At 41.2% G+C, this 21,505-nt stretch overlaps 1 protein-coding gene across 4 annotated transcripts in view; it reads left to right on the plus strand.

Annotated features, from left to right (window-relative positions):
- The first annotated feature begins 4,637 nt into the window (after positions 1-4,637).
- The window catches only part of AUH (AU RNA binding methylglutaconyl-CoA hydratase), a 157,076-nt gene continuing 140,208 nt past the window's right edge, over positions 4,638-21,505 (plus strand). For 2 of the 4 annotated variants that reach the window (XM_086629515.1, XM_086629516.1), the window contains exons 1-3: positions 4,638-4,857; positions 14,567-14,634; positions 14,732-14,819. In XM_086629515.1, the coding sequence (XP_086485641.1) occupies positions 4,644-4,857; positions 14,567-14,634; positions 14,732-14,819 (370 nt within the window). In that variant the 5' untranslated portion in view covers positions 4,638-4,643. Of the gene's footprint in view, positions 4,858-14,566; positions 14,635-14,731; positions 14,820-21,505 lie in introns of those variants that run through there. The other 2 variants (XM_086629513.1, XM_086629514.1) reach the window with 2 other exon arrangements.

Here is a 21,505-nt window from a genome sequence, read left to right on the forward strand (position 1 = left end):
TTCTCTTAGCTCCTAGTAGGGTCCTGGAATTCATGACAAATATATTGCCTTTAAACAGTGCAGAATTTCTTCAGAATTCTTTCCACTAGAAATCACATTACATCAGGACAGAAGCATTAAAATATTTTTCATCTCCTGATTTTAATGATGAGAGTAATTTTTAATTTGTTTAATTTGTTTTCGTTTGGGAAGCAGGATTTTAAGAAGTCCTTTGCGTAATTGGCTTGCATATGCCAGGCGCTTGTCTGCTGAATCAATCCAACCCAGTTGTCTCCTTTTTCAAGATGCGAGAGTACAACCACAAACAAATGGGGCTGACATGAATGCAAAGACAAAATCCATCCCGTGCTCTGAAAGCATGAGTGACACATAGGTACATTTCTCAACAATACATGCTGGAACCAGGTAACAAGGACCATGTAAGCAAATTTGGCATACTCAAAGTACGTAAGCATACCCAAGCAGATTGAGTTTAGTAAGAATAATTTCTGAAAAGTAAGCTGTAAAAACATCATATATCTTAGTACCATAATCTCAAAGCTGCACTGAGCAGAAGGAAAACAGACAATCTAAGGAAACAGCTGCCTGCAAAACATATTGAATAGGCATGGTGCCAGAAAGGGAACATGCTGTGTGTGCTACATGCTTATTAATAATACATAATAACAAGGGACTTTTCTCCAGCAATATCAGTGTTAAAAGAAGATCAAAAAGGCTTTAAAAAAAGTTAAAAACCAAGATTGGAAACGCAAGTGTGCTAACTGGATAACACAATAATTAGTAAAATTCTGCCGTTAATAAAAAGCAAATATGTGAAAATTAGAAGAGATGAAAGCTCCTGGCGGGTGGTGTGAAATTGAAACAATCTTTATAAACCAACTTAGAGAACAGATAGCTAATGAGTTTCACTCTCAAATATCAACAGTCACTTTACAGTGACAATTAATTTCCAGCTTGCAAGAAAGACAAGTCATTTAGCTCGGAAAGCCAAAATTGGGTGCTCCATTTTTCCCCTCCAATGTGTTCTCTTTTCACTTTAGTTACACAGTCACTGATGTGCTCATTGATGGAAAATGAAAGTATTTGTTACACCCCATCTAGATGCACATGTAACAAAATCAAAGCAACTTAGGAGGTGAGATTCCTTCTTGTCCTTATTCCCATTTCCTTGTACATACTGTCTGCACCTTTTCATTGTTACCTATAAAGTTGAATATTATTATAAATACATAGGCAACTATTTTTCCGTCTCATTTCAAAAGTTTTATTAGCATTTTTAGTAACACTATATGCCTAACAGAACATCCGCAAGTACGTTCACAGCCCTTGATTTTAGGTATCTAATTTAGATCTTAAGTTTAGAGGCCACACTCCTCCTTTACACTTAATTAAGAGTGAGATTGTTCCTCTAGAAAATGAATGATGGCAGGTGCCCTGCAATGAAGTACGTTGAATAACGTTCTGAAGAAACTTCTCTCCACTAACCATGTAGGTACTCCCAGTTTCTGCACCTATATGCTGTGCTGCCTAAGTTGCAACAGTATCACATCAAAAACACAAAAAAAGGCCCCCCTACCCCAAGCCTCAAGTCCCCCTCCCTTCAGACTATATTTTCAAACAAAAGCTGTGAGTAAAGCTAAAAAGGGGCTCCACGTTTCCCTTTGCACACTTAGTTCTGCACACTGTGAGAAACTGCAACCTTATGTGAATGAGCTTTCCAGGGTAATTCCGCATGTAAAATTAACTAGGGTGAAGGACCTTCAAATTTTTTCCCGTGGTTTAGATTATGATTGAGTGACCATATTAAAAGTAACAGCTGAGTGCAGAGAATTGCTGAGCTGTTCTCCATTTACACCAGTTCTATTGTCGTTCACACTAACAGTGCTTCTCTGGGCATAAGGGAGGCTGAGCCAAGATTTATACAGTTGTGCTAAACCAATTTATTCTACCCATCACCAAGTATCAATATTTGGATTTCCACGTGCTGCAGCAATCAGGTTACCAAGCAATGTCATGTGTTATTTAGAGAGTTACTCAGCAGTTTTTTTCCCAGTTGCTCTATTATTTTTTCATTTCTTATTAGGATATATGCTTAAATAATCATCTGCATGTCAATATACGTTCCCTTTGCAACTAAATGTGCCCTCCGTGTACTAATTTGACTTTAAAGCTGTGTTGTTAGAACTAAACCACAGTGAAAAAAATGGGGAACAAGAGAATACGGAAAACTTTGCTTTCATCCAAGAGTCCTGATTCATGCTTGAATGCCAGTGCAATGGGAAGAATTGAATATACAGTATTATGAAATGCACTGTAGCATTAGATTACCAAAATAAAACAGACTTATGTATCATGCAGCTTTAAGCATTAATGGAGATTCAGTTCAAAGAACAGAATGACCCACTACAGCAGCCCTCTTTACGTTTCTTGCTGCCAAATTAAAAATTTCATTTTTTTTAAAAAAAGATTGACTCTGTAGACTGCAAAAAATCTTCAGGAACTATAACTTATGTTGCAATGATAGCTGTATTACCACTCTTCACAACCATTCTGTTTTCAAAAACCACTGAAGAGGTCATTGGGATTAAAACTGTTTATCTAGGTGTAAACATGCCTTAGCAATGTAGATGTGGGAAACTGCAGGAAAAATGAATAGAAATTAAACTTTGTTTTCACTCCTTATGCAAAGAAAGTAAAACCAAACAGCGACAGTGTAAAAGAAAATTGTACTTCTAAAATTCTTTCAGCTCTAACCATTATTGTCGTTGTTTGTACAACAGATAGGAGGCTATTGGGCTTGATCCCATATGCTGACCTCTGCTCAGGAATGTGTTTGCCAGCCCTTAGGTCTGGGAACCATTGCAAATGACAGCTGTACAGGGACAACATATCTGCCTTCAGCTTCAAGGCAGCATTATGGTGCCGTAGTAAATCTAGTTCTGCTTTTAATGTCTTTTTATCTTATCCCATGTCTTTTAGAATAGTGCTGTCTCTCTGTTTCTATTGACATAATTGAGTATGATCTTTCAAAATTCGTACTCACAAAGTGTTCTTCAACTGCGAACAAAATTTCCAGGACAGGCATTCTTTATTCCTTCTGCTGGAAAAGTCTTTAGCATACTGCGGGCATTACTGGAACAAGGCTGTTAAATCACAAGCTCTAGCCCTGTTTAAACAGTAAAACATAATAAATGCAAGGTGATAGTCTGTCTATTCCTCCCCCCCACATTTGCCCTTCATGGGGTTCTACAAGAACAAATAGGACATTATTTTCAGACTTTCATTTCTCCAGAAGGAAGGCAGTGGAGGAGCTGTGGAGCAACCGCATGAAGAAGAGGAATGCAGTAGCTAGTTTTCCCAAATGACAACGAAAATGGCTCCATCTGAGCCTCTGCTTGGAAGTGGAACAGCTTTATTCCTCTGATTAAGTAACATTGAGTTTTGAAAATGACGAGGTGGCTCAAAAGTGTGTTTTCAATTCTCAAAAGCCTAATTATTTGAAGTAAATAAACTTGAAGATGACAAACTTCACAGCTTCAGAGGCCCGATTACTGTCCTGGATTAATTGCAGCTGTACTAACCTTTCTGAAGTCCTGTGTAAGGAGTCAAGTGAACTTCTTCATTTATATCTATGTATGCTCTGGCCCAACTAAACGTCTTGGTATCAACACGTGGATTGGTGAAATTCCACGGTCCTTTTGAAACAGGTCATAGTGGTCCCAAAACATGAAATTGCAACTAAAGATGGCAACTACCTCCTGCCTCTGCCCTTGCTGCCCCTATCCTTTGACTCGCTTCACGCCCGTCGGCCTGTCAGGACGCGCGAATGGCGATCAGACACCACGGCGGTGCTGCTGACGCCACCACACCGTCTCTGAAAACCAAGTCGTGTCAATTCCATCTTTACTTTTGCAAAGCAGCCGTAATTCTGACTGCCCAACAAGAGGAGGGTGGGTGCAGAGTGAGAGGGGAAACCAACGCGGGCAGCCTCTTATCTCATCAGGCGGAACCAGGCGCTATGTGCGTTACGTCATTGACCGTCGTTGCTTGGGTCAGTGCTGACGCCACCACCAGCCTTGGCAGGGCTGAATCGCTTGAGAGGAAGCGAGAGTGGAAGGGTCCATGTGCGCTGCCGTTGAGATGGGCTCTAGAGACGTTCACCACACGTAACCGTGCTGCGTTACCTCCCACCGCTGCCCACAGCTATCAACAGAGCCAAAGAGCCATCTTTACCCATGAGAAACTTTCCCACGCGCCGGTGTATTTCAAGCGGTGCGTGACAATTCTCAGATCTCTTCTGGCTAACGAGTCTTTTCTCACCACGGCCACCGGCGCGAGCCAGGCCCAGCCCGCCGGACGCTGCCGCCAGCGCTGCCGCACTGCCCCGGCCGCGCCACCCCCGCGGTCGCCCGGGACTCCGCCTGAGGCCGCCGGCGCCCCGACACCTCCCGGGCGGCGGCTGCGGGCGCGGGCGCCGCGCATGGTCCTCGCGCCCCAGCGGCGGCAGCGGGAGGATGGCGGGGGGGGGGGGGGGGCGGGGGCCCGGCGGCGCCCCGTGCGTGCCGCAGCCGGTCACGTGGGCGGCGGGACCGGGGCCGGCGGTCGCGAGAGGCTGAGGCGGCGCTGGCGGCGCAGGCAGCAGCATGGCGGCGGCGCTGGGCGGCCTGGGCCTCCTGCAAGGCCGAGTCAGGCTGGCAGCCGCAGCCGCCGCGACCTCCTCCCTCGGCCGGGCCGGCAGCCGGGCGCCGGTGCGGGGAGGCGCGGCCGCCGCTCTCCTCTTGGCCGGGAGGAGTTACGGTTCCGAGGCGAAGGAAGAGGAGGAGCTGCGGGTCCGGTACCTGGATGACGAGCACAAAGGTAACGAGGGGAAGGCGCCGGCGGCAGTGGGGGAGCGGGCCTCCCCCGCGGCCGCGGCTCCCGCAGCGCCCGGGCCCGCGCCGAGGTGACCCCTGCGCGCCACCGCGGCGGGGCGGCAGGGGGAGGTCCCGGGGGGGAGCTACGCGGTGGCGAGGGGCGGGGAGGGAGCGGCAGCTCCTCCTGCTCGGCACCTTATAGAATCATAGAATGGTTAGGGTTGGAAGGGACCTCAAAGATCATCTAGTTCCAACCCCCCTGCCATGGGCAGGGACACCCTCCACTAGATCAGGATACTCAAAGCCTCATCCAGCCTGGCCTTGAACACTTCCAGGGATGGGGCATCTACAACTTCTCTGGGCAACCTGTTCCAGTGCCTCACCAGCCTCAGAGTGAAAAATTTCTTCCTTATATCCAATCTAAATCTCCCCTCTTTCAGTTTAAACCCATTGCCCCGTGTCCTATCATTACACACCCTTGCAAAAAGTCCCTCTTCATGTTTCTTGTAGGCCGTCTTTAATCATTGGAAGGCTGCAGTAAGATCACCCTGGAGCCGTCTCTTCTCCAGGGTGAAACCTTGGCTGGTGGCTTTGTGGCGGGGTGCTGGGGAGTGCCGGCATGGCTGCTGCAGAGCTGGGTCAGCTCAGTCTCTCTGGGCTTTTGTTTTTCAGAGGATGACACTGTATGTGCGAGGTGCACCTTTCTGAGTTGGCGCCTGTTGGCCACTTCAGTGGGAGAAAATGAAGTTTAGCAGCAGACTGCTACAGTTGTCGTGTTTTGCGCACCCGTGACGTGCTTGTGTGCAGGGGCAGACAAGGACACAGGAGTTGTATCGATGTGTTCTGTTCTGGAAAGCGTGGCTTCGGCACTCTTGCTCATCTCATGTTGCTTTCCTAGTAACCATCTCACCCTCCTCCTTGCTTTTAGTGCTGTCTACTGCTGCTGACCTTCTTCTACGCAACTATGCCAAGAGTCTTGGTTTAACCCACCTGATTAAACAGAGGAAGAAAATCCATGCTCCATAGCAGTCTGGAGCCAATTCATCACACACAACATGGACACTTTGTACTTCCTCTTCTGATTTTGTGCTCACCAGATTTTGGAGGTTTTTCGCCTCCTTCGATGTTTGTCACTGCCTTCCCATTTGGGTGCAGTGGGGCTAGGAATGGTGGATAAGCAGTAAATGCAGGCTCTATTCCTGAGGATTTATGTTTAGAACCGTGATGATGTGCCTGCTTTTATGGGGAGGGCCGTGGTGTAGAGCTGTATTCATCTGCAGCACATGAATCTCTTTATGTGGATGGTACATCTTGGATAGCCGTATGTTGAGGTGAACAATTCAGTTTACATCTTTCAGCATGTTAACTCAGTTACTATTTCAGACTTGCTGCAAATTCAGGCAAATGCCTGTGGGTTGAGTATGCATATATATAGATTTGTATACGTATACAAAGAGGTAACTTTAAAACTTCAAATTTGAGTGTTAGGCTTAGAGGATGATTCTTTTTCAAAGGAAAACTGGGGTTCTGCTTTCATCTGAGGGCAGGTTTTTCTGTCACTGTTAAGGGTCAGTAAAGTTGATGATGTAATCTGATCCTGTCTTAGTGATTGTTCTGTTCCCAACTCTTTCCAGTTCCTTTAAGACGTATTTCTTTAGTTCTGTTTTCTCCATTGACTGTGGAACTCAGAAGTAGTTTTAAACACCTACTTTAATTTTTAAGGTTATTTTGAATTGAGGAAGATGCAAGGCAGGAGCAAAGAAGAGTTTGTAAAATGTTAGAGGAGCGTTTTTGCGTGTTTTATGCATTTCCAACAAATGGCAGAAAATACTTGACTGCTACCTAAGATCATGATTTTTATTTCTGATCTTACACAGCAAGCCATAGAATTAGGTACTGTGTTCCAGCTGCTGAATCAGCTAGGAATCGTTGCTTTTGTGATGTTATGAAGGTGTTTTGTACTGTGTATCTATCCGAAGCTCATTGCTGAGTGTTTTTGATGCAGGTACTGAAAGTTTGATTGTGCAGAGAATTGAAGGAGGATTTGGAAGAAAAGGTGCAGAGATAGGTAAAGTTTTGCATGTCAGTAGCCCCCTGTTTTTATTTTTTCTGTTGAAAAAGTCTTTCTGAAGTTGTTTTTTCTTTCCTTCTCAGAGTTTACATCTTTGTTAAATGTGGCATTAAAAATTCTGCACAACATGGAGATAGCATTTGGAGTGTTAAGTCAACTGTGGCTATCATAAGGAAGGGTTTAATCAATGTATTTTTAATTCATGAAATCTCTTCAGGAGAAGGGATTTTCTTTGGCTTTGCTTTTCAGAAGGACATGGAAACAAGTACTGTGTGTTAGTAAAGAACAAGAGTCTAGAAGAAAGCCAGGAGACAAGCTTCATATGCCTCCTTGAGCAGTGCAAAGAGCAGACCATGTTTCTGCGAAAGAAACATATCTCTGCTTCCTGGCTGTGCTTCTACTGCACACCCTCCTCCTCGCCTTGCATGTCGAGTTCACCTGTCTGTATCTGCTTCCAGGGTGTAGTATCCCTGCTGCATTAAGACACTAACTCCATATAAGCCCCTGTGGTCTTTCTTGCCTTTCTCTAACTTACCACTCCTTTTCCTATCAGCTCATGTTCTAGACCTTCCCAGGTGGGACCGTGGTGCCGTTGCCTCATTCTATTCTTCCATTAAATACTTGTTGACTACAGACAGGGACAGACCCTGTCCCTCTGACTACCTTTTTGTGGCACACACATGCTCGTTTGTGCTGTGGTGTGATGGTTTGGTGTGTGTGTGTGTGGGTTCTGGTGGCAGGAGAGGGAATTTGCTCCACCAGATCGGACTCCCATTCCCCCTCGGAGTTGAGCCAGTTGGCACCTCTGTGAATTGCCCTGTTTAAGTTGGGGCAAAGGAACTGCAAAGGTGTGCTTTGCCCAGGAGCGAGGAGAGGGGAGGAGGGCGCTGTCCCCGCTTCACAGCTCCCAGCCGAGGGCTGCCCGTGCCGGGAGCCAGCACCACCTGCTCAAAATGGCGGTGATGGAGCTGCTTGGGGAACTCGGGGAGCACCCTGCTTCCGGGGTGCCCGCTGGGCTGAGTTCACCCAGAGAGGACTAAGACCTGAGAGAAACAGCCATACCAACACCAGGTCAGTGAAGATGGAATAGGATGAGGTGTGCCGGAGCTGAGTTTCCCCTGCAACCAGTGGCGAGACGGCAGGCGGCCCCCCTGCAGCCAGGACAGACTCGGTGGAGCAGGGACCTGCTCGCAGCCCGTGGAGAAGCTCATGTCAGGGAAGAGATGCCTGAGCCTGAGAGAAGTCATGGAGCATGGGATGCATGATGAGTAACTGTTAATAATGGAGCATGGGATGCACGACGAGGTAGTGAGGCATCTAGAGTCCGTGGGACAACCCATGCCGAAGTGAGTGGCCACAACTCCCTAAGAATCCGAGACTCTGGTAAAGCCCACACTGGAGCAATCCGATGGGGAAGGATTGCATCCTGCGGGTAGGACTCGCACTGGAGATGTTTGTGGATTTTCCTGGTGAGTAGGGGATCCACTGGAGCAAGGGAAAATGATGTAAGGACTCCTCTTCCTTTAAGAAAGGAGCGGCAGTAACAACGTGGATGAACCGACCTGCACACCCCCATTCCCTGTCCCCCCGCGCTGCTGGGGGCGAGGTAGAGCTAGGAACAAAAGGAAAGGGGGTGGGGAGGTGTTGTTTTTAAGATCTGGCCTTGTTTTCTCTTTATCTTGTCAAGTAACAGGTTTTGTTTCCCTTTGTCCTTTTTAAGCAACTGTTAATAAATTGTTTTTTTTAAGAAACCGGAGTCTGTTTTGCCCAGGACCGTGGTTAGTGGGTGCTCCCTCTGTTCTTGTCTCGACCCTCAGTCCTTTTATTATATTTTTCTCCTCTCCATTTCACTGGAGAAGGAGTGAGAGAGCGGTCGTGTGGAGTTTAGTTGCCGAATCGGCCTAAACCACCACAGAATTTTGTCGCCCAACGTGGGGCTGAGGAATTCGAGATAAGAATAGTGATTGGGAGAGGTCATGGGCAAAACATGGACTCTACAGTGGTGAAAAACAGAAGGACCTTGGGGAACTTAGGTTGTTGTGTCTGGTGAAGGGACAAGGGCTGGATTTTTTGTGAAATGTGCGTTCTTGTTCATTGTTGTTATGTAACTGAAGTTGTGCCTAAATATGGAACTCGCAGAGGCAAGGGGTGGAATGTCATGGTTTGTTGGGGCGGGGGCGGGGTTGGTTCTGGTGGCAGGAGAGTGATATAAGCCCCTGTGGTCTTTCTTGCCTTTCTCTAACCTACCATTCCTTTTCCCATCAGTTCATGTTCTAGACCTTCCCAGGTGGGACCGTGGTGCCATTGCCTCATTCTATTCTTCCATTACATACTTGTTGACTACAGACAGGGACAGACCCTGTCCCTCTGACTACCTTTTTGTGGCACACGCATGCTCGTTTGTGCTGTGGTTATGCTCTTGTCCATGCCTAGTCTTTCCATGCTACTTGGAGAGGGGTATATTGTCCAGGGGCTTTAACAGCTGAGGATGCTTGGGAGGCAGGAAAACTGACGGTGGCTGCCTCACATGAGGCACATATCTTTTAGCTCTAGACAAATCTTTCCCTGCAGGCAAAGTGGCAAACTGTCCTGCTTCATAACGCTTTCATGTGACTCATATACCTTTTTTTTTTTGGAAGTTGTTAAACATAAACTAAAACAGGACTATATTTAAAAAAACTAGTTATTGAAATTTTAATTCAGGACTTTCCAGTTTTGAAATTTGAGCTGAACTAGAATACAAAGACGAGAGATTTTTGAATAATGTGATTGTAAAATGCTTGTGTGTTCTGAAGAACGTGTTGCAACTCATTAAGCTTTTAGTATTGGTTTTCTATGAGTATAGGTGAATGTCAGTGCATTAGGTTTTTTTTAGTTAAATACATATCTTTTACTTTATTTGAAATTCTATTTGATTATCACTAGAGCTGAAATATATTACAAATACTGACATTTCAGAACTTTTAGCCAAGTTGCATTAGTGATCCCTTTACAAAATTTAATGAACTTAGGGCTTTTGCTCTTTACGTTATAGATGGAATTAGGAGAAATATCTCTGTAGTCTTGACTCAAGTGTTGCAGTGTCACTTGCTGGAATGTGATATAAATATTTTCTTTTTTTTTTTTGTGTTTATATTTTCCAACTGGTTTTAGTTGAGTTAGAGTATGTAAGACAGCTGTTTGTCCTCATCAGTTAGAATTTTAACATACATAGGTTAACATACATACAGAACAAATACGGTCTCAGCTGAAGTTGTTTGTTCAGAGGATGGAAACTGATAGCTGGCTGCTAATTCAGAAAAGCTTTCCCTTCTTTTGCTCTCTTTAAATAAAGCGGGGCTCAGCAGATGAGATCTACTAATTTAAGAAGCGCAGGAAAGATTTTTGAATGGTGTGTAGAGAAAAAAAGCTACAGATACAGGATTTTTGAAAGTGTTTTGGTGTTTTTTATAAAACACGGCCTATTACACATCTGTATGATTTTGCACTTTAATACTTCTTGATAAGGTGATCAATGGAAACTGCCAGAATTGTGCGTGGTACACTCACTGTAGATTGTTGTTTTGCTTAAGAAACTATTCTAGAATAATAAACATCTAAGTGAATTTGTCTGCCTTGGTTTATGTGAGTAGTTAAATGAGATAAAATAGCTTAAAATAGCTCTGTGATCTCTTTGATCCTCCCTCCATTTTTCAGTGCATAATTCAGATTTAGGTTTTTTTTTTTTTTTTTTGGTTATGAAAAATTACATTTGGATAGATCATTTGTGTGAGCATGTGTGCTTAATACAAATAAATGTATTTCTGTAAGTACTTTTTAAATAGATGTAGTGAATCTTTCTAACTGAGGCAAAATTGCTAATATGAGTATAGAGACAGGATTTATTTGTAAGTACCTGTTTAAATGTGTTTCTGCCAAACATTGAGAACGAATATTTTTTGAAAACTAAAATGTACAAGATAAATTAGATAAAAATCATTATTTAAAGTAAGATTTCCTGTGTGCTGATATAAATTGTAGTTAAACCATCATCTAATCACTGAAGTTGATCCACCCTGTTTTGTACAGTATAGAAAGAAATATGATCTTCTCTCTCAGCAGTTTTAAATAATGATAGCATCATACATTTTTGCTGTCACCTTTAAAATACAAGAACCTTTCAATATAAACTACTCATACACAAATCCCAAATTTAATGTACGCTGTAAAATAAGGATGTTTTTGGAAATTTACAGGTATTTTTAAGCTATCTTTCATACATGTATGTATCAATTATTTCACAGGCAGATTTGTCCTTTGACAAAGGTAACTTACAAGCAGAGAACATACTGTACGGTTGCATACGCTTTTCCTCTGATGGTTGGTTAGGCAAGTGTTACACTGGGATCTGGCTACTTGTATTAGCATTGGGAGCCATCTTAATCCCTTGGAGAACCTAGGTAATAGGGTGAAAATTATTTTTTTATAGTGGCTGTAATTTTTAATAGATGCATGTTATTTGCTGAAGAGTGTTCTGAAAGAGTGTGGAGATGACTCCCAGGAAAAAGTATGAAATTAGTATTGAGTTTAGCATTGTGTGAATGCTTATTCCTTCTTAGTATCTCTGCCATTTCTTTGACGCCATACAGATACTGGAATCTTATTATGACTGTTATTTCTACTGATATTTGTTGATGAATGTGATGATGAGTTTTAAAATATTTTTTTCTTTTACAAATAGAATTTTCAAACAATTTTTTTTTTTTTAAAAAAAAGATTTTGGAAAGCACACCTATATTGAGTGCTTTAGGAAGAATGAACCATGGTTAAAATGCTTGAGATGACAATGTAACAGGTATTTTAAAATGCATAAAATAATCAGATTTTCTGTATGACTAACAATACTCTTTAGAATGGTTACCTGTATGGCAACATTGTCTGACATTTAACTTTTTTTTTTTTTTCCTTTTCTTTATAATTGGGTTAGTGGGGCTCTATAGTGTTATATGGAGCCTGATTATTCCTTTTTGCCCTGGTTAGGGAAATTTATCCCCTCTAAAACTGATATACTCATGTGACCAGGGGCTTAAATCTTATTGAGTGAGCAAAATGGGGAAGACTTACCTTAAACAATTTTTGCCATGAGATTTTTGGGGTGGGCTGGGGAAGGGAGAAGGATTAAAAAAAATCAGTTGGAAATCAGGAAATCAATTCTCCAGTTTCTGTTTTGTGACTTTGAGCAAGTACTTAATCTGTCTTTAGTTTGGTCACTGCTTAGTATTTTTGGGGAAAACTTCCAAAGTCTTACTGCGGTGTTAAATACCCTAAGAATTTGTTTTAAGGAATTCCAGGTGCTATAGTAATGACATATTAGAACAAAGCTGACTCAAGTGAGAATTCAAGGAATGCAATTTATAGTTTTCTCTTGTAAACCTTTATGCTTTTCCTATTGCAGTTCTTGCTTCATCTTTTTTTTCTATTTAGGATATAGCACAGCTGTGTGGGTGTCATCTGTATTTACCTCTTATTTTTCTGGAAAGGGAGGCAGAAATGGTGGATTTATGACTTGATATGCCACTGCTAGGAAGAATCAACTTGTATGATTCGTCTTCAAGGATTATCCCTTCATAGGAAAAAATATTAAATGTGCTTTAATGTTAATCAGAACTTCATTCGGAATACATTAATATTGGTGGTGGAGCAACAGTCTTTGGGCTCTGATGGGGAGAAGAAAAATACAAATGTAGTTAAAAAGCGTCATTGCCTTTGAAAGAAACATGCTTCTGAAAAGGACTTTATTTCCTAATTGAAGAACAGTTTGGGGTGATAGCATCTCTGGTTTATTCAAATGTCAGATTTGCAGTGTGCCTTAGAATTTAAAATCAAAGCCAGTTCAAGTGTCTTTTTGTTGCTGTAACGTGTGGTGCTGCTTTTGCCTTGAACACGTGGAGTATTTGAATTTGGAGTAATCCTCCTGAAGAGTAAGTTGTGACAGTAGAAGTGCTACAGTACAGACAGTCAGAAGTAGTGCTTGAATGTCATCGCGTTTTCCTAACAAAACATAAAGAGATTCCTGTGTAAGTGCTGAATAAGGACCCTTACAGGAGGTCCTAGATGAACACCTCCAACCATGGGGATGAGTAGGTGGGAATTTAGGCTTACAGAACAAGGGGGCAAAAGTCATTTGGGCTAGCCAGGCCCCTCTCCCCTTCTAGGAGGTATCTATACATAGCAATTGATTGTAACCTGGGAGCATGCAAGAAGGATGCATGCTCCATTATTTGGGTTTAACCATTTTTATTTGGATCTTGAGAGTGGTAGCTGGTGAATGGAGGGCTTTTGTTTGAAATTGTTAGCTGCAGAAGGAGCGGGAGCTCTCTTTAATGTCATCTTATGTGCAGGAGGAAGAAGAGGAAGGGGAGTGGGCTCAAGCACTCCTAGACCAGTCCTTTGGGAGGACGGGTTTCCGTGAAATAAAAGCAGTAGTATGGTCTGAGATGAAAAGATGGGCACCCTGTGGAGGCTACGAGAACCAGATTGCATATAGATTATATGTGCAAAGCTGAGTGGTGAAGCAGTAAATACCTGGGCAAATACTGAGTTTCTGGAATTCCTTTTTTCGTCTTGTAGATTGACAGCATTACTGCGGGCACTTCTGTTTGAGTTAGAGAGCTCCCTTTTTGTCTTTCATTCCTAGTCCCTGTCCTAGTCTTTTGTCTTTCTCCCTTACCACTGCATTCTCCAATTAAAAAAGAAAAAAAAAGTCCTGATTGATAAGACCTTACCAGGGCTGGGTCAATTTAATGGGACTGTGTGCTGGTGTTCAGAATTCAGGGAATTGTAGTATGTTCGTGAAGTAATTGTCTAAAAGATTGCCATAGGCTTGGTAAACTTAGACATTACCAAGATAAACTTTTCAGAATTTTCCTGTTTGATAATCATGCCTGTTAAGCTGGGGGGCACGAAATAAGGGCAAACAAATGGTGTTTCTGCTGCAGTGTTCAAACCAACACACATGTCATCAGTCAGTGAGACAACTGATCTCTAGCTGGACGAAGGGAGCTGTGAATGTGTGACTGGAGCTGTGTACCAAGCATTGGGTGCAGTTTTTGTGCCTCAGGGGAGAATTTTTGGATGCTTTTTTCCTTTTTAAACAAAAGTTGAGGTTTCCTGTTGATAGCGTTCTTTCTGTGTTTGTGATTTCCTTTTACCTGTATCAGAGTTGCTACTCTTAGCTGTGGTAGCACTTCTTGCTTTAAGAAGTCTCGGAAGGCAGGCTGTCTTAAGTACGGAAACTTATGTTTTACAATTAAGTATCTTTCCTGATTGCATGTCAGCACTTCACACAAAAACATGAAATTTGTGCGTGCAATTGTGTAATTATACATTCAGCGTTTTTAAGCACTGTTTCCATGTGAAGGTGTTAGGGCCATATTTTGTTCTTAAAATAAATGTAATTTCTGTTGAATGTTGAAATGTTTAACGCTGGAAAATGTAAGTCAGTTTATTTTCTTTCAAAAACTCAGTACTGTTAAGTGATTACACTAGCATTTTTTTTGCAGTCCTCAACAATGCTTTTTCTATAATTTCAAAATAATAATTTGCATAGATAATACATATTTTACTACATTATAGCAATGATAACATTTTTCTTCCCCTCCAGGAATTGTGGTGCTTGGATTAAACAGATCTCATGCCAAGAATGCACTTAACAAAAATCTTTTAAAAATGGTAAGTGAGAAGAATAGTTTCTAGTATAAAGGTGAAGTATTGGAATTAAGCACTTTAAAAAGTGTTTGGTTATTCCCCTTCCTCCTTTTCTCTGTAGATGTCAAAAGCTGTGGATGCTTTGAAATCTGATAAGAAAGTACGAACTGTTATATTCCGGAGTGAAGTCCCAGGGATATTCTGTGCTGGTATGCAAACTTAATTTTCCTGAGAAGCTGGAAATGTGTGTCTTGTATTGCACAAAAAAAGCCCAGATTCCAAGGAAACATGTCTTTATATATATATATATTCATCTCAGTAGCAAACAAAACATTTTTGTATGATTTTCCTCAATTGCTAACAAGTTTTATTCTTTCTGTGTCATAAAGTATTTCAAAATATGTGATAGATTATTCATGGTGATGGAAAATTATTTAACTGAGCTTCTAGAAAGTCCTGCATGTACTTCAGAATAAGGACCAAATAATGCTAGAGGCCATCCAAACGAAGAGGCTGTGTGGAAGGCTGTAGCAAACCTATTTTTTAAAGACATTAAATTAACTTTTAATTAAAGAAACATACTCAAAATTCATTATGAACGTGACTGTTACTGCAGGCTGAATGTATTTGCAAATTGAAAAAACAAACAAAACAAAAAAGCGCATACCCCAGCCCACATATCAAGCGGCACACGTGTCCTGCCAAAGTGCTCAGGAAAGCAAAAGCTCTCAACTACCAACAGAATTTCTCAACTTGTCAAAATCATTGAAGCAACCGTGTCTTTTTGTGGATGTCAAGTGAATAGTCTCCTTATTTTCAGATGTCCTGTCCAGTTTGTGCTTTGTTCAAATTTAATTCAAATCCGTTTGAAACTGAAAACAGAAGCCAGTCAGTTTCTCCTTTCTAATATATGAATAGAACTGTCAGGAAAGAGGGGGAGATCAGTTCTAAAATCTTCTTTTCTGATAATTTATGCAATCATTAAGCCTGCTAGCCACGTAACATAATAAATTCAGTTTTAAATGCAAAATAGTTTTTTTTTATTTTACGTATGTAACATACCTAAGTACTTTTAGTTGAGTTAAAATTCTTTTTGTTGCTTTTAATAAGTCTATTTTCATCCAGATGCAGTTTGTTACTTATAAGACTTGTGAAAAGAATTGTCTTGAAAAAAAGGAGTAATCAATTCAGCATTTAGTAATACATATAATAGGTTAAATATGTGTATATTAACCAGCACATTTAAATTAAATGCTGTATCTTGTTTTAAAGCAACAAGTTTTAAAGATCAGTTACTAATCTTCAGGAAAAATAAGTTTAAAAGCTGTTGTTTTAAACCGATGAATAATGCAGCGTCAGAGCAACACGTGCAAATGGAGTTTCGAGTTAGGTGTTATGTACTTCATATAAAAAGGTGGCCGCTAGTTGAGATTTGTTATGAACTGTTTTGTTGGTTTTTTTAAAGTGATTTTTTATTTAACATTCATGAATTTTTTGGTAGTGTTACATAGGAATAAGAGAGCATAAACACTGATTTTGAGGGAGAGTGTCTCAGGTATGCATTAATATTGTGTTTATGAGCTCCAAGTACTTCTCCAGTAGTCTTTGTTGACTGATTTGCAGAGTTGTTTTGATATTAACATTAACGTAGGCATTGTTACCTGTTTGGTGAAAAAAAAGCAGCTTAGAGTATGTGTACATAATCTGGCTGTAGACAAGATGCAAAGATGTTTATGTGTGGAAATTCGGAAGGGAAATTAGCCTTGAAAAGAAGAGTGTGAAAGACCAGAGCTGGATAGTTATATCCAGATCTTAAACCAGGGAGCAGAGAAAGGGTGTGGACCAGATGTCTATGATTTAAAAAAAAAAAAGAGATGGGTAAATGGAAGGTCCTAAGAAAGGCAACTCTTGCAGCTGAACTGGTGAAATTAGGATGTTCCAACAATGGCAACTGAAATTCAGGATGAAGCAGAAGACTTGGGGCGGTTTGTCAATGAAAAAAGGCCAGAAGATCAGTGTATGGATGCGTTGCTTCAGTAGACGACGACTTTAAGGGATGTCTGTAAAGAGATTAAACTAGAGAAAGCATAGCAGGACCTGGAGAAAACGTCTTAGGAACGTAGGACGAGGGAAGGAACATATTGGATGTAACAAGGCATTTTCTGAAGGGGACTTAACCAGGAAATTCAGTGGAGCAGAAGAAAGCGTTTTCAAACTTAGAGGACAAGATGTTGTTTCAAGAACACTTAATTCCCTTAAAAAGTGCAAGGATCATTTTGTGAAATGTTGTCACATTTTCTTATACATTATAGGGCAATTCAGTTAGTCTGAACTTTGAATGTTTGTTTTATTTTTTGTATTTCCTCAATTAGTGTTTTCTTGCTTGCATGTGTGGGAATGTATGTTTTTAAAATACATTTTTTGTGATGATTTTTTGGACCACCATCTGATGTTTTACAGACCACAGATTGAGAAACTTTGTCCTAGAATGTAATTCCCTTTTATGTGCGGAATGAAATCCAAGATCCTTAAATCTTGCCATTCCTCAGCTATCAACAAAAATCTGTGAAAGCCACAAGCCGAGTGTCTTGTTTCCTTCTAAGGGCTAGTCCACAAAACATGACATCCAACTGTTTTTCACAAAATGACAGTGTGGGTGATTAAAAGATTTAAACTGTGTTGATGACTGATGTGGATTTGAGTGTGATTCCAATTACGGAATTTTCACATGATGAAAATGGGAGGGAAAAAAAAAGGAATTGTATAAAAGAATAGAGCGATACGCCAGCAATCGTATCCTGTCATTTCTGCACCAAAGATGTGCGTTCAGTCTTTTACTACTGTTTCCTTTGTATCTTCCATCTTATACTCTGTATATTCATGGGTGCAAAAAGTTCCTCGTTAACGCTGTAGTGCTGATCAAAAGCTTTTTGACACTAAAAAGTCAAAGAAGAACTTGACAGAGGTTAAGGATGAGTTATGTCTGTGGGGCTTTCTTGTGCTTCCATGAGAAGTGCTCTGGCTCTGAGTCACTTCTTGGCCCCTTTCTTTCTCTGTCTGCAAATAAATAAAATATTTGCCTCTCTGGACTGAATATATATGACCAGTCTTGGCCTATGTAATCCTAGTCCTGTGTGCCTGCCCAGTTCCACAGCAGAGGCAGGTGAGTCTGTGCAGGAGTCTTTTTATTTCCTGGCTGCGTTCCATCCTCGAGGAAGGCACAGTCCTGTGCCCTGGGATAAGGCTGTGTCCCATGAGTAGAAATTCTGTGATAAGTAATTAAGAGCTGTGCTGTGTTCACACAAGGGGCTGAGTTACATTTACATAGGCAGTTGAATAGCTTAATTTTTCATTATTAATGTAATTTTAACGTATGTGTATTAGTGATATTGCTCAGGTAGTTTTGTGAAACAGATTTACACTTCCAAAAATTTCTGGAGGTGCAAACGGTGGCATAGTACTGTAGGGAGATATGGTACTGTGAGGAAGGGAAGTAAGGACTGTCTGCAAGTTGTTGTAACGCTTGTTTTGGAGTGGCATTGTATTCTGGAGACATCTTTCAGCTTCTTCTGATCTTCTTCGTGGGATCTGGAAAGATGGTACAAATAAAATATATTGCCCAGAGCTACATTTTTGGTTTTCAGATGGTCTTCAATAATGTTTGTGGTCCAAAGAGCTGAGCAACCTAATATTGCACCTTAAAGCTTTTGTTGTTCAGTTTCCTAAGGCTTGGAATAAAAGGCAATATAATATTTATGGGGCTTTCAGTTATTATAGAATTTTGCATTTGGAAATATGTTTTGGCAAGCTGAAGTTTGCTGCGTGATTCCAAGTCTCTTTTTTCTTTTTTATTTTTTTTTCCCCTTTACTCTGTCTCCCACTCTTGTCTGTGTGTTTGGTGATGTGAAATGGAGATTACGTTACGTTTTGCGATTACAAACCATGGATATTTGAGATCAGGTAATATTATTTTCTTGTTAAACAGTTTTATTTGTTGATAGTTACAATAAATAAAGAAACACTCCTCTTACATTCTTTCTTTCCCCCTTTGCACCTGCTGTTCCTTGTACTAGTGTTTCCCTTAGGACTGTCATGTTCCTCAGGCCTGTTTGCATGTCTTATCAAGAGGGCATTTGTTTGTGTTCTAAAAAGATCTGTTCCCTCTGTGTTTGTCTCAGGCAGTACTTACTGGCCCATAGTCCATTGGTTCAGTTTACAGCTCATACTAAGAAACAAAACCTCATGCTGCTGTTATACAGTTCAGAGTAGTTCCTGTTTTATTTTCTTTCCTCTAGTGCCTGGCCAACCAGGACAGTTGCTTAACTCAGACTGTCCCAGTCCAATCAGAGATGGTTTCTTTCCTAAAAGTCCACCTGTGAATTGTCATCAGTTTCCTTGCATCCATGCACCCTATCTTGTTCCATATGAGATGGCAGAATTTTTCTGCGTATCAAGAAGGAAATGCTGTGATTCTCTAGAGGAACAGACCACTTCTGGATTTCTTTTTGCATGGGAGAGTTGGAAGGAGACTTTCAGGGGCAAGAACCTCTAACTTCTTGAGATTTTTTGGTAACTGTTTTAGAGTATAATTGTTAAGAACAGGCTTTTCAGTACTGCTTCTCCAAAGTGAACTACACTAATTGAAATAAACGTTGTGAGATTGATGAGTTATTTGCTTTGTATATGTGTGCACACGAAGAAAGAGTTTTGGGGCAATTTTAGTTGACAGATTTGAAAGAATGTTCTTTGGAGACCTTATTTCAGAAATTTTTGAGACATATCAGCATATGGATAGTTAACTTATTTTTGTTGTAACCAATTTTCAAGATAATTTGAAAAATTTGGGTATTGGAGCTCTTCAAACCACTTTGACCTGAAACACACTGCAGCTTGGCCCATAAAGCCCCCTCTTGGAAAAACCAGAAGTAATCTTTCTGCCAGCAAAAATTCATCGTTTGGATCTGTGGTGTGCGTAAAGCCAACACAAATGCTTTTCCTTTGGCATGACTTGTCTACATCAGAATTTTGTTTCCAGCCACAGCTGAATTGGCTGTGTGGTGTGTGGTTCCCGGCTGCCATTTCCAGCTGGTGTAATTTTTCTGGCAAAAGTTCATGAATTAGACAAGCCATAGTAGAGCAGTCCTTGAAGACTTCTTCATTTATGAGGTTGTGATGTGTAGGAGGAGTTCCATAATAGCTCTCAAATACTTGACCTACTCTTATTTTGTAGCGCTAGCAAGAGTGGTAGGGAAGTATTACTGTGAGTGTAGTCTCTTTTTTTCCTTCCAGTGTCTGTTAAGCAAGCAAGGAGAGAGGGTTTTATTTTCCCAGAGCATATTTGGTCCTGCAGATTCCACCTCCATGAACAGAGTTCATGTATGTCACGGTTTAACCCCAGCTGGCAACTAAGCATCACCCAGCTCTTGTACACTCTCTCCTGGTGGGGTGGGTGAGAGAATTGGAGGGGTAAAAGTGAGAAAACTCATGGGTTTAGATAAATGCAGTTTAACGGGTAAAGCAAAAGCCTCGCACACAAGCAGAGCAAAATAAGAATTCATTCACTGCTTCTCATCGGCAGGAAGGTGTTCAGCCATCTCCAGGAAAGCAGGACTCTGGCATGTGTAATGGTTACTTGGGAAGACAAGTGCCATCACTTCCAAATGTCCCCCCCTCCCCACCCCCCTTCCTTCTTCTTCCTTCCAGCTCTATATGTGAGCGTGACACCGTGTGGTATTACTCCACTGTTATCTTCTGAGGATTCAGATCACACATGAAAATATTTTGGTGACTTCTGAATATTTTTTCACTGTACATACATTTCATTCCCCAAAATAAATGCTTTCAGAGGTCGACTGTAGCTAGGTTCTTTCCTCTTTCTTTCATTCTAGGCTTTCACCAAGGTTCAGATTCAAAACTGATGCTAGCTGCTTGTAGACTACTAGGCTCAATGACAGTTGCAGTTCCCCTAAAGCAACGGGAGTTGTGTGACGAGCAAGTCAGTCAGCTGCATGCAGCTATGTCTTGTGAGTGTGTGCATAGTAATCTGTTGAGTTTGGAGTCTACAGCTTGCATTGGTCTAAGATTGGTTATTTTATGTCTTAATTTGCTTCTGATGTTTTTCTGAAAGAACTAATAGTTGTCGTGATTTTCTAGAGCACATGTTGAACAACCAAGCCAATAAAGAGTGCAGTTATGATTGTGGTTTGATCCACTAGTCTATACAGAAAAAAATCCCAATAAGAAAAACTTGCTTAAATGTCGTCTTTTAGAAGTACCTCAGTCACATAACTCCATATGGCCCTCTACCTTCTACGCTGAGGAGGCATACTGAATTTCAGAAGAAATCGGAATGACTGTGGGTTTTTGTGAGCTAGAAAACTTCATCTTAAATAAAAGTTTGTTCTTGGCCTTAAGTATGGCAGAGCTTCTGTGTTGCTAATTGATCACTTATATGTTCTTATTGGAATGTAGTACAAATGAGCTCAGCAAGTTATTTGATGCATGTTTTTCTGCTCATGTTTACCTTAATCTTGTGGCTAATTGTAGAACAAGGTACTGAGAAATTAGAAAATAAAAATTGCTTATAGTTAATACAGCACATAGTGGCACAGTAAATAACTACATGCTTAATTTTTGCTGCAAAAATAGATATACATACACCTTTAGGTGCAGAAAAAATACAAATGAGAGGTTTCTATAAAGTTTTTCAATAAGTATATGAGAGTATAAGCATGTTTGTTTTCTTGATCTCCAAAGGAGTGATCCATTCCTGTTGAGGAGTCAGGAACAAGGAATGGGGTAGGAAGTTGAGTGGGACTGTCAACAACAGTGCAGTCTTTAAGTCGGCTCTAATCAGCTATGAAACTTTCAGCTGAGAAACACTTGTGTGACTTCT

Source organism: Tauraco erythrolophus, chromosome Z, assembly GCF_009769465.1.
Source record: "Tauraco erythrolophus isolate bTauEry1 chromosome Z, bTauEry1.pri, whole genome shotgun sequence".
Lineage (NCBI taxonomy): Eukaryota > Metazoa > Chordata > Aves > Musophagiformes > Musophagidae > Tauraco > Tauraco erythrolophus.